This window comes from Parasteatoda tepidariorum, chromosome 7 (genome assembly GCF_982258835.1).
Source record: "Parasteatoda tepidariorum strain Cologne lab strain chromosome 7, Ptep-v5.0, whole genome shotgun sequence".
Taxonomy (NCBI): domain Eukaryota; kingdom Metazoa; phylum Arthropoda; class Arachnida; order Araneae; family Theridiidae; genus Parasteatoda; species Parasteatoda tepidariorum.
In genome coordinates, this window is record NC_141761.1 from 108,791,878 (window position 1) to 108,805,627 (window position 13,750).

General features: G+C 36.6%; 1 protein-coding gene across 1 annotated transcript in view; it reads right to left on the reverse strand.

Moving 5' to 3' along the window:
* Window positions 1-13,750, reverse strand: part of LOC107439313 (uncharacterized) — a 117,545-nt gene that overhangs the window by 8,924 nt on the left and 94,871 nt on the right. Inside the window, exons 10-11 of the mRNA XM_087168475.1 lie at window positions 10,768-10,827; window positions 8,453-8,595 (exon numbers count right to left, since the gene is read on the reverse strand). Of these exons, the coding sequence (XP_087024601.1) occupies window positions 8,453-8,595; window positions 10,768-10,827 (203 nt within the window). The remainder of the gene's footprint in view (window positions 1-8,452; window positions 8,596-10,767; window positions 10,828-13,750) is intronic.

The following is a 13,750-nucleotide window of genomic DNA, read 5'->3' on the forward strand; positions in this document are numbered from 1 at the left end:
TGAAATTTGGCCACATTTCTGCAAAATGAAATTTAGAACTTCGACAAAGAAAGCGTATAAGATATCTTATATCCGTCGTTGAACAGCCGACCCAATTTCGGGTTTACGACTACTAATGTTCAACTTGTAATGAGCATTGTAATTTTGAACCAATCCAGAAGACAAGGAAACTCCTGGATCAGTACCCCCAGAGGTATTGATTTGTTATGGGAACATGGAGGACTTTGCGACTCGAAAGATTTAACGTGCATCAGTCACCATTTACTACACGGGGAGTCATCGGCCGGCCTGAGATCGAACCCACGAACTCTTGGACATGGGCCAAGTGCCCGTAACAACCAGGTTATTCACTCGGTCCAGGCATAACAAAATATTTTACAGCAAAAATTTTACATTGTTAAATTCCAATTCAGGCACCAAAAAATAACACAAAATAAATTTGTAACGAATTTTACAATAAGTTTTAAAGGTGTGAAATTTGACAACAGCTTTAATTGCGATTGAATTGAATCATGAATAGCAAGTCATGAATTGACAAGTGTCCTAATGAACAGGGAAACAAACTCGCAGAATAAAAATAAAATAATTTAAGGAATCAATGTAAACTAGACATCAGGACTTTCAAGAAAGAAAAAAAACGAGTGAAAAAATATGAGAAGTTTCGCTAAGTAATTTTACAGCATTTTTTTCCTACCGAGATGCTGAATAAATAAATTCTCAAAATCTTTCACAAATGCAAAATGTTGGAATTATAACGAACAGCAAATTGAAAATGAAAAAGTCATTTTGAATCAATATCCAATACACTCGAGTCTGAACTTTCGGGGAGATAAATAATGCACTTTTAACAAAACTAAGAAAGGAGCCGTTAATGGCTCAGACGATAGAGCTTTCGCCTTCCTATGCGATGAATCGGGTTTAAATCCCAGCGATGGCTGGTAGATACGAATTCCGCATCCGTCTCGCACCGATCACAGTGCTGACGTTAAATATCCTCAGCGGTAGACGGATCATGGGTTAGAGTCTCCTCGCCCTCAGGCAAACCGTGGGAGGTTTTCCTCTCCATGTAACGCAAATGAGGGTGAGTTCTATATAAAAAAGCAGTCCACGAAGGCAAATTTCACCCAAAACTTGATCCATGATTTTCCTTGTCTTCTGGATCGGGTTCAAAATGACTAGGCTACGGAGTTGAACATTGGTAGTCGTAAACCCAAAAAATTGGGTCGGCTGTTCAACGACGGTTGTGAAATAAAAACTAACAAAGAATTTCGAAGAACCAGGATTTTCTATTAATTTTGCACTAAGGTAAAAAAATCTTCGGAGTATGCCGTTATAAGTTTAACTGAGTTGCAGCAGTGCAGGGTAAGCTACTATACTCACCTGACAACGCATCCTACTTGGACTCCCCAAGCACCCCTCCCCCAATATACAGTCCCCGGAAAAATTATTAGACGCACTAAATTAGACAATATATAATATTTATTATATCGGCTATTAAATTAGTACATTATTATAATTAGACGAAATTATTTGACGCACTGTTGCTTTTTAATAATTATATGTTTCGCACAAGTTTATAGGCAATACTATTATATTTAAACGTACATGTAATGGGTTTTTATTCAGGAGATTTTTAATATATTTCCTATTTGTATTTATTTTTAACCTATTGCATTACAACGTAAATCAAAGCGTAAAAGAACGTTAAAAGTAAAAAATAAAGCTGCATAGTATGACCTGATAATTAAGATTTTACATAGAACCATATAGTGCGTCCAATAATTTGGCCAGGGAGGACTGTATATGTATATATATACACAGTCCAGTCACATTAATGTGACCACCACCTACTTTCGACGTCAACGTGAAATAACCAATCACAGAGTGCAGGTGGTAGCACATTACAGTGTAGTGTATATATTGGATGTCCTAGGGCATCGAAAAGCCTTTCAGTCGTTGGCGCAATGCAGAAATGTAGCGATTTATCCGACTTCCAAAAGGGCATGATTATTGGCTTTCGGGCCAAGGGTGGAAGCATTTTGGAAACGACTGATTTTGTGAACTGTTCGCGTGCCGCCGTGATAAAAGTACACCGTGCATGGCAAAATGGCACTATACAAAACAAGCGGCGTGGCACATGTGGTGCACCGCGGGTCAAAGATGGCAGGGGCGAACAAAGGCTACGGAAATGCGTTCAGACGAATAGACGTGCAACTGTTGAGCAACTGACCGTCCAGATGAACCAAGGGGCTACCAAGAGTGTATCCTCAACAACTGTTCAGCGAACGTTGCTGCGCATGGGCCTCCGCAGCAGACACCTGGTTAATGCACCTATGCTGACTGCTGCTCATCGGTGACAAAGGCTGGAATTTGCACGCCAGTATCGCAACTAGGCGTCCACCAGAGTGGCAACAGGGGGCTTTTTCCGATGAATCACATTTTATGCTCCATGGGACAGATGGACGTTGGCGTATAAGGCGTAAAACGTCTGAAAGCAAACACCCTGCAACAATTGCCGGAAGACTGCAGGCTGGAAGAGGGAGCGTTATGGTTTTGGGAATGCACTGGGTGCACTCATCATTGTGGAAGGCACAATGGATCAATACAAGTACGTATCTGTCCTTGCGGACCATGTCCACCCCTACATGCAAATGATTTTTCCTCAGAATGATGGCATCTACCACTAGGACAATGCGAGGTGTCATACAGCTCGCAGTGCATGTGCGTGGTTCAAAGAGCACCAGGATGAACTTACCGTCATCCCCTAGCCAGCAAACTCACCGGATTTAAACCCAATCGAGAATCTGTGGGACCACCTCGATCGGGTTGTTCGGGCCATGGATCCTCAACGGCGTAATCTAGCGCAGCTGGCCACGGCACTGGAGTCGGCATGGCTCAGCATCCCAGTGAACTTTTTCAGAAACCTAATTGACTCTCTTCCTGCATGTTTCGAAGCGGTCCGCTCTGCCAAAGGTGGTTATTCTGGCTTTTCACAGGTGGTCACATTAATATGACTGGACTGTGTGTGTGTATATATATATATATATATATATATATATATATATATATATATATATATATATATATATATATATATATATATATATATATATATATATATATATATATATATATATATATATGGTGCCGGATGTTGTGTTGCTTATTCTGCTTTGTGTTGCTTATTCTGTGAGCACCTTGTGACTAATGTCACGAATATGAGCAACATTACCCACCCCTCATTGCCATAGATATTCGTTCATAGGATGGGCCACATTCACACAACAGAGGACAACATAGAGGGAAATATCCATGCCTTAAGTGGGACTCGAACCCACAGCCACAGACATTTGGAGAAATAAAAAGTTGAAAAACAATATCTTCAACGAGTTAAATTTTATGTAATAGTTATAATTAAAAAAAAAATACTAGGAGCTGAGCTCTCTGTTTGCTGATTGCTTCGCAATAATTGTTGTTTCTTGGCATAAAATAGTTGAAATTATTGTACTAAATATATATGTGCTAAGAGAACACTTGTGTACCATATCATTTATAATTAAAAGTATATTATTGTAACAAATTTGGTGAGTTCACAACTGTCATTTAATATTTTTGCTCTTACCAAACGGACGGATATATTTTAAATACAATGTTTGCACTTTGTGTGCATGAAGCGAAAAGTTAGCTCTAATTCATTAAACAAATCTCTCTAACCTTAATTCATATTTACACCAAAAAATTATAATTGTAAAAGGGTTAATAAGACCGGATCGGACACCGATTTAAATATCTTAAAATGTAAAGCACGTGTTTTTGATAATAATAATAACATTCCTCTTAAACTCTTCATTTAGAAAACAAACAAAATTAAAAACGTAATAATAGTACAGGAAAATAACTTTAAATTAGGGATACCAAAATATTTATAAAAAACAATAACTTAATGACTTATATCAATTTTATGCTGATGACAACCAAACCAATATGAAAATGAATGTGGGAAAACTGGATCCTACCATGTGATTTCCCGACCCATAAAAATGCACTGTCAACAATGGAAAACTGTGTCACCATCATTAGATTTTTATATATATCGTTGGACACGAAAATGTGTGGATTTTCGAAAACATGTTCTTCCATTATTTTTACTTGCATACATAAGCGGAGGGAATCCGCGAATTTCTTTAATCACTGATTAAAATTTGTTAACACGTGATAAACATATCTTAAGTATTCCATTGGTTAAAAAAAGGGTACTGATAAAATAATTTTTCAGATTAAATTTTAGGTCCTCCCACTAGATTAATCCCATAAAGATAACAAATAAAAGGGGGTGTTGAAGGTCATTGTTCTTAAAAAAAAAAAAAAAAAAAAAAAAAATTCCATTTAAAAAGAAATTTTCAGAAATAATAAGCTTCCTATTAATTGTTTCTGCTCCCTTTTCTGACGGAAAAAACATAATTATAAAACTTTTACCCCCTTCTCACTTCCATAAATAAATTAAATAAGGCAATAAATAATAAATAAAAAAGAGGGCAAAAATAGATGGTTCTCACTTTGTCAACAACAGCGTAAAACATTTCCACCGCTAGTAAGGAAATAAAAGAACCCAGAAGGAGAAGAATAGAGAACAAAGATAAAGGAAGTAGAAGAATTAAAAAAAAATAAATAAATAAATATTGAAAAAAAAAATTCCCTCTTTTAAAGAAGGAAGGGGGCATTGATTAGGCTCGCCTTGTTCAGGCTGTAAAGGCTTGCTCGACCAGATAACTACCTTCCCCTCTGCCGAAAACAACGAAAGCTGTTTTTGCGGCCGCCAGATTGAAGAGGCAGCCATTAATCTCTGTCGGCAACTGCCTACGTTCTAATGATTGCCGCGCCTTTTCCTAACGCCATTTTTTATACAGATATCTTCCAGAAATTCCACACCACCCCCCACTACCGATTCCTCCTTCCCTATCTCTCAGGGAAAAATAAGGAATCCATGAAAAATTCATTACGTAACTTCTTCGACCCCGTTTGTAGCAACTACCGGAGTCTTATTATATATATATATATTTAAAAAAACTTCATTTGCATATTTACCTCTGCCACAACTCCTTTGATTTTCTTAACTCATCGTCCCCAGTCCCCCCTTCTTTTTTTTTCCCTTCTTCTCCTTTCTCTTTGTCTGGAGAAAGGTTAGAAGCACTTATCGGATTCGCTTTAGCTAATGAGCTGGCGCGGGGTTCGATTCCCGATGAAGAACGGTAGTTTCGAATTCGAGGAAAAGAATCGAAGTAAAGAGAGAGAGCCGTGATTTATTGTTTTCTTTTATATTTCCGTCCAGTCTTGATTTCTTTCTTCTCTGCAACAGTTTATACTGAAATAGAATTCCAATGAGGCTCTTAGAAGTGATTCTTTTCAATCTGAGAAGAAAATTCGATACACTCCTTGAATGGATGAACCCCCTCATCAAAGTAATTGCAATCGATGTTTTATGGATATAAATTACGTATGTATAAGTAGCTGAGACAGATGCAATACTAAAGAACTGTCAAAAGAAAATCGCTGACACTTTTTTCTCTCGGTGTCATTTATTATGATGGATGGCACTGAAGTTTCTTTACTATATGGTTAGAGAAACTGGTTCATGACACAAGCTCCATTAGTATATTGATAAAAAAAAACAGCTCATGACATACACTACAAGTTTATAGTAAGAGAAACTGGTTCATGACACAAGTTCCATTAGTATATTAATAAAAAAACCAGCTCATGACATACACTACAAGTTTATTGTAAGAGAAACTGGATCATGACACAACAAGTTCCCTTAGTATATTGATAAAGGAACCAGTTCATGATAGACACTACAAGTTTATTGTAAGAAAAAGTGGTTCATGACACAACAAGTTACTTTAGTATACTGATAAAGGAACCAGTTCATGATAGACACTACATGTTAATTTAGTTTATTGTAAGAGAAACTGGATCATGGCACAACAAGTTCCTTTGGTATATTGATAGAGGAACCAGTTCATGACAGACACTACAAGTTTCTTAACTAGATTGTTAGATAAACTGGTACATAAAAGCGACACATTTCTTCAGTTTATTGATAAAGGAGCCAGTTCATGATAAGCACTCGAAGTTTCGAGACTATATTGTTCAACAAACTGGTTCATGACACAAGTTTCTCCACTATATTGTGAGAGAAACTGCACAATGAAATGCTCGTAATAGTTCATGGCATTATAAGTTTTTTAGCCAGATGAAACTAGTTTATGACAGATACAATTACTGAACTATATTATGCAAGAAACTGGTTCATAACAGAAATTTCTAAACTACTGTACAAGAAACTGGTTTATAAACATGTGACAGTTTGTTTCCGGTGTTGATTTGTGCAATTGTGTTACATCAATTAAGAGTTAAAAGGCCAAAAGTAAAAAAAAATAAAAAAAATAAGGAGAGTATGAATTTGTGATACATAACATTATCACAAAACACAACAAGTTTCTTTAAAACATTGTAAGAAAACTGGTTCATGATACTGCAAGTTTCTAAACTATATTGTTAGAGAAACTGGTTCATGACATTGATAGTTTCTTTACTAATGGTTTATAGTTAGAAACGCTCGTTCAAGACACAACTAGTTAACTATACTGTGAGAGAAATTGATTCATGATACTACAGGTTTAGTATATTGTAAGAGAAACTGGGTTTACATAGTAAAAAAAATGGTTAATGACTCAAGTTTCTGAACTATATTTTTAGAGAAACTGGCTCATGAAAACAACATAAAATCGAACTTAGAGTCCTAAATATTGGTGAAATCTTCTGCACAAATTATTTCAATAATATCGATATTTTTAATCATAATTATGTTTAAATTTCCTGCACGAATCGCACCAATATACAAAGGTACTGTCCAAATATCATGAGAACTCCTCCCGACTGAAGGTCTTACGTTGTCTGATGCTATGGAAACAAGAGTAAAACTACTTATTCAAAGAAATGACTCAATCTAAACTAAAGCAAAACAGTTACCCACACATCTCTTCTAAAATCACTTTTCTTCGTAACCACAACAATCGGCAGCACGCAAGTCTGGTATCTGAAGGAGTTATCGTTATAATCGGTCAGAACAAACTTTGATTCAATTCGTTCAAATTAGCAGCGATCTGATGACGTTAACAAATCCTACGAATATGAATAAGAAGCTATCCTACGGTATTGAATAACAAGGAAGTAATAACCTCTAACCTCTTAGTTATGAGGCTAATAATTCAAACAGCAATTGCCTGACTTGTATAAAAAAATTTCCTGCCAGGTTGACATTGAATAGTACAAAGAAACGCGGGTAACAGTGCGAAAAATTAACCTAACTTATACTTCAGGGGTCTGTCCAGACAATTTGTGAAAGGTCCGTTTTTCGTTAAATTGTGAAAAAATTACTCACATTCTTTCAATCAGGGTCCGCTTTTATGAATTTGTGCAAATAGGGTCCGGTTATTGCAAAAAACTTTTTCAAGGAGTTTTTAAATTGTAAATAGATACAAGATTATGTTCGGCACTGTAAAATTATAATAAAAAAAATTAAATTTTCAAAAATAAACAGCAATTGCTGCTTCTAAATTAGATATGAAACATACAAATATTTGGCACTTAGCCTATACTGCTGAACGCAGAATATTCCTTTTGGACGAATAATGGAAGAATCGTTTGTCGAAGACAAAACTTAATTCGTTTACATCCATCTTTCTTGTTTTCTGCTCTGGAAAGGGTTTATTCGATTAACAAAATGATGATGAAGATAAACAAATTTGTGAAGGGTCCGATTAAAAGAAAAATTATTTTGTGAAGAGCCCGTTTTTAAGTTAAAATATTTTGTGAAGGGTCCGTTTTTATGAAAAGATATTTTGTGAAGGGTCCGTTCTTCTAAACAGACCCCTGTACTTGGTATTTAAAGGATTAATAAGATTATTTGATTCTATATTTTGGTCTTGATTGGAGGTAGGTGCTTTATTTACGTCGCACTAGAGTTGCACAATGAGCTATATGCGACGGTCTGAGAAACATTCCTGAGGATGATCAGAAGATATGCCATCTCAATTTTGATCCTGTCCTTTGGTAGCCCGGCGACTTGTGCGCAAAGTCGAGCACTTTACGATAGAACAATTTTAACGAGGACCGATACCGCACACCCTCGGTCCCTATGCAGGCAGATCAAAGTGGTTACTCACCCGCTTACTGCCAGTGATGCGTGACTTCAGTGTTCTACTGGGAACCGTGTCTTTATGATCAGACCACTGCGGGACTGGTCTTCATGAACAACATTACCTTTGAACGTAGATCACACCCTTCGCTGAAATCTGGTGGTCAAGGATTCGATCTCGAGTCAGACAAAAGATCTAATGAGCACAATAAAATCACGCGATTTTAAGCATGTTTAAGGTATGATACATACTCTATCTTGTATGTTGTCAGCAGATCCCCAACTCTTCATTCGAGTAATTGCTCGTCCACTTGCAGAGAGAACAGATCCCTTCTTAACTTTACTGTTCAGGGATCCCATCCGCACAAGATTTGGCTCCTTATCTCTCTTCCCAGCTGAAAATATATTTCAAAAGTAAAACAATGTCACACTATTCCAATTGCTATGAAAATTTAGTCCTTCTTAGACTGCTCTTGCTACAAATAGTCAAGTCATCAGAACCATTTTTTTGCGATAAGTCTTTACATTAACAAAATCGTTAAAAATAGAATTTTTCTATTTCTTTTGCTTAGGCGCCTGATAGCATTCTGGACCATCAGTCAAACCAGCCTTATGCAAAATGTTAATTGACTTTTCAAATGGTCGAACCTTTTTAAGGACAGTCAGATCATGGCAAATTTTTATTCATCTATATAAGTGATTTAAAATTTAAAGAAAAGTGAGTTTAAAGGTTAGAGTAAAGTGAGTTCAGTGAGGGTGTTTAGAGAAAACTGAGTTAGTGGTTAACTTCAGGTAGGTACATTATTTACATTAAACTAAAGCTATTGGCGACGGTCTGGGAAACATCCCTGAGGGTGATCCGAAGACATGCCATCACAATTTTGATCCTCTGCAGAGACAATGGCACCTCTGCTTCGGTAGCCCGACGACCTGCACGCTAAGTCGAGCACTTTACGGTAGAACAATTTTAACGAGGACCGATACTGCGCACCCTCGTTCCCTACGCAGGCTGATCCAAGTGGTCATACACTCTCCTACTGATCGCAGAAAGTGATGCTTGATTACGGCGTACTACAGGGAACTGCGTTTTTTAGATCACTGCACTGCAGTATCCGTGGTTAACTTAAGGCAAAACTTAGAATTAACCACGAGATACCATATGATGAAAATTTTTTTGCCTTCAAAATATCAAACTACGACAAATTATGACATAATAATGCAGTGGGGAAGTAATCCTACCATAATTTGTTAGTCTTTTGATATCAAAATACAAACAAAGTATTACATAATAATGCAGAGGGGAAAATCCTGCCATAATTTGTTAGTTGTTGTTTTAGTTTATTTACGTCGCACTAGAGCTGCTCAATGGGCTATTGGAGACAGTTTGGGAAACATTACTGAGGATGATGCGCAGACATGCCATCACAATTTTGATCCTCTGCAGAGAGAATGGCACCCCTGCTGCGGTAGCCCGATGACCTGCACGCGAAGTCGAGCACTTGACGGTAAAACAGTTTTAACGAGGACCGATACTGCGCACCCTCATTCCTACGCAGGCTGATCCAAGTGGACATACACTCTCTTACTGATCGCAGAAAGTGATGCTTGATTACGGTGTTCGGCTGGGAACTGCGTCTTTACGATCACTGCACTGCAGTATCCGTGGTTAACTTAAGGCAAAACTTAGAATTAACCACGAGATACCACATGATGAAAAATGTTTTTCCTCAATATATCAAACTACGAACAAATTATGACATAATAATGCAATGGGGAAGTAATCCTACCATAATTTGTTAGTGTTTTGATATCAAAATACAAACAAAGTATTACATAATAATGCAGAGAGGAAAATCCTGCCATAATTTGTTACTTGTTGTTTTAGTTTATTTACGTCGAACTAGAGCTGCTCAATGGACTATTGGAGACAGTCTGGGAACCATCGCCGAGGATGATGCGCAGACATGCCATCACAATTTTGATCCTCTGCAGAGAGAATGGCACCCCTGCTTCGGTAGCCCGACGACCTGCAAGCGAAGTCGAGCACTTTACAGTAGAGCAGTTTAACGAGGACCAGTGCAGCACACCCTCGGCTCCTACGCAGACTGATCCAAGTGGTCACCCACCCCCACAATGACCGCAGACAATGATGCTTTACTTCGGTGATCTGCTGGGAACCGTGTCTTAACGATGAGTCCACTGCGGGACTAATTTGTTAGTGTTTTGATATCAAAATAAAAACAAAGTATGACATTATAATGCAGTAGAGAAGTAATTCTGCCATAATTCGTTAGTGCTTTGATATTTTGAAAACGTTATTGTCAGCATTTGAGAGTTCATGACTTACTGGATCTTTACTTCAACTCACCTTTCTCTAAACTTTAAAATACCAATGGATATCAATTAGGTAATATTCGATTCAAACATGTGTTTACAGGTTGGCATTCATTGTTGATTTTATTTTGTAAAAAATAATTTCAGTATTAAATTTTAAAAAATGAGACATATATGATGAAAGAGTTAACTGGAAAGAATAAAGAACGAAAGAGGCCTGTGCCTCAACTCACCTACAATTTTTCCGCATAGGAGAATTGGAAACGCCAAGGAAGGAAACAATGTTATGAAACCTAAGAGGGAAAATGAAACATGTATTTTAAATATATCACACAAAACAAATTTGTAATGAAGTTAAATTTTTTGTTCAATTTCAAAAAAGCAATTTCGTTAATTAAAGTAACATTTGCGTTAATTAAACGAAATTATCTATTGGAATGTATAGAAACATCAGGAGAGATAGCTCATATTTTCCCAATAGTTCTAATCTGCATTAGTCAATATTTCGTCGAGCCGCGATGGTTCAGTGGTTAAAGGCACTAAGCTACTGCCATTGTGAAGAACTAAGGCTCGATACTCAGGGGCGGTTTGAAGTCATCCTGCTTCAGATCGATGCGTACTAGATTGTCAGGGAAGTAGAAGCGGCCTGTGCCTAATGCTGACCACATTAATACAATCGTGTTGTTGGTCTTGAAATTATGCAACCATAGATCCCCTATATTACTCCCTGTATGCAACCATAATCCCTCTGGCTCACAACGGGCCGTTGCGGGAATAGTTTAAGATTTTCATCACCCAAATAAAACTAATCAATACTCTCGATGATATCGTACTTGGCATCGATAATAAGCGCAATACTATCATTGTCGGTAGTAATCACGATAAAATAGCTGTCGAAAATTGTATGTTGGATACTTATCGTATCACACGATGTACGGTGAAAATATTGATATTTCTGGATGTATCGCCTAGTAAAATGAATACCAACAAAAATCTCAAATCCACTGCGTTAAGACAACTTACGACGGAGTAAATATTCATAGTTAAAGTACAAGAAAAAAAAAGGAATTCTACGCTTAATGACACTACCTTTTTAAGTTTGAAACCCACAATTTGTTGAGGGCACTCTACCCTGAGATGATTGCTTAAATCGTTGAATTTTTTTGTGTTATTCTATAAGTAACTGTCTTTTGCAATTTATGATTTAAATAGCAATTAAGAGAAAATCCTTTAATATTCAGCTTCACAAACGTTAATTAAACTATAGTTATTTTTCTGGATTTTTATTATATTCGATGTTTACGTGTGGACGAGTAATTCAATATAATTGGTTAACCAAGCAAAAAAAAAAAAAAAATTTTTTTTTAAATACCTTCTGAATATGCGCAAAAAACATAATTTGCAATTAGCATTCAGATGCGCTGACTAATTGATGACGGCACTCATGTATATATTTTATATATATGTATTTTATAAAATGTTTCGATAACTTTATAAGGTTTGATTAAAACTTAAAAACAGCATCAAATTCGCCAATCCACTGACGTTTCTCGCCAAATAGGCTTTGTTTACAAATGGATAAAGTGTTGTTTACCACATCATTGCAATCTTACTCACTTAATTATATCTTATTTTATTAGTAAATTCTTTGCTGTTTATTCATACGATTAAGTGCATTGATGTATTTTGAGAAATTAATAGCATGTACTGTGAATGACCGAATTGTGTTGGGTTTAACAATCACATAGCCGCTTTAGTAAATGTTTGAAATAGATACAAAGTCTAGTTAAGTGCCACTGCCCGGTATGCCCTACATCAATGTTTTTTTTAAGGTTCCGTGCCGCTGACTGGTATACATTTGCCGGGTATATCCTACACTGATGTTTCTCCTTACTCTTCTTAAGAATCCTAAGTATCTGAACACGATTCATATCATTCAATTCTCTAATCTTTTACAACTGAAACCGTCACATCGACACTGTTTATGATTTCTCGTGCGAGTTTGACTTAGAAGTCATGGAAATTCGCTGCTATCTGAATCTAGAGCCAAGGTGAAACCCATTATTTTGCAATTGAAACCATCACACAAACTTGATCACACGATGTCATGGTTCAACGTAAACATGGTTTAAAACTTTCTTTAAGGTTAAGACTAATTTGCATGATATTATTGAACCAATTTTTTCTGAGAGTGTACGGTTAGTAACTTCATCATCATAAACTTGAATCAATAGATATTCTCCCTTTTTTTTTTATTATCTTCCATTATACAGCCATTTTTGATTCTACAGTTAGTAATTTTTCCTACGAGAACTCAAGAAACCTGGAACCACTATGTGGTACCATGTTCCCTCCAGAAAATACAATGATTTAAAACGAAAGCAATGCTTTGTTATCTATTTGCCTTTCTTTATTTTCGGATGACTTAACTGTTCCAGAAATATTTTGTATAAAATGTTGAATGCGCCGTGCTTCAATTACGCGTGTGAACCTCAAGGATTTTTATGTGAGAAGTTAAAAGTGCAGAGCTCTGAATAAAGCAAGTATAGATAAATGAAATACATTATTAAACTTCTTCTTTCGACGGGTAAATACTTCGCACAAATGCGAAAGACAAAATTGATATATCGGAAAACTTGGGAACATTGAGAATCCTTGATCCGTTCCTGGATATACTACAATACTTCGCCTCTTGTAGATCTGCAGAGAAATATATATCTGCCTCTTTTGTAGTCTATATACCCCTTAAAGATGAAACATACAACAAGAAACGATTTATCAACAGTTTTTCTGTTTCTTTCTTTCTCTTCAATTCTTTTGCCTTTGAAAACATGGATCCGACAAATAAACTGCCGGGGACACCTCGTTTCAAAGTCACTGTCCAGGGATTTCGGGAGTTCTCCTGCTTTTTTTTATAGCAATGGTGAAAGGACCAGGGTTTGGTCCTGAGGGACTTTCTTTTTTCGAACCAGGAATGGACGAAAAGTTGAAAAGATACTATTGAAAAGCGTGAATAGCAGGGGGCTTAGCGTGATATGAAAAGGGGCGAAGCGATAACAATCATTTTTTTGTTTTAAAACTTTGGGGTTGGAGGGTAGAATAAAACATAAGAGACAATTCAAATCACAAGGGGTTCGGTCGATGACTTTGCTGGAATGGAGAGTATGTTGCTGTTCTTTTATATCAACCACTGTTTTCTGGGATCGAGATTATTTT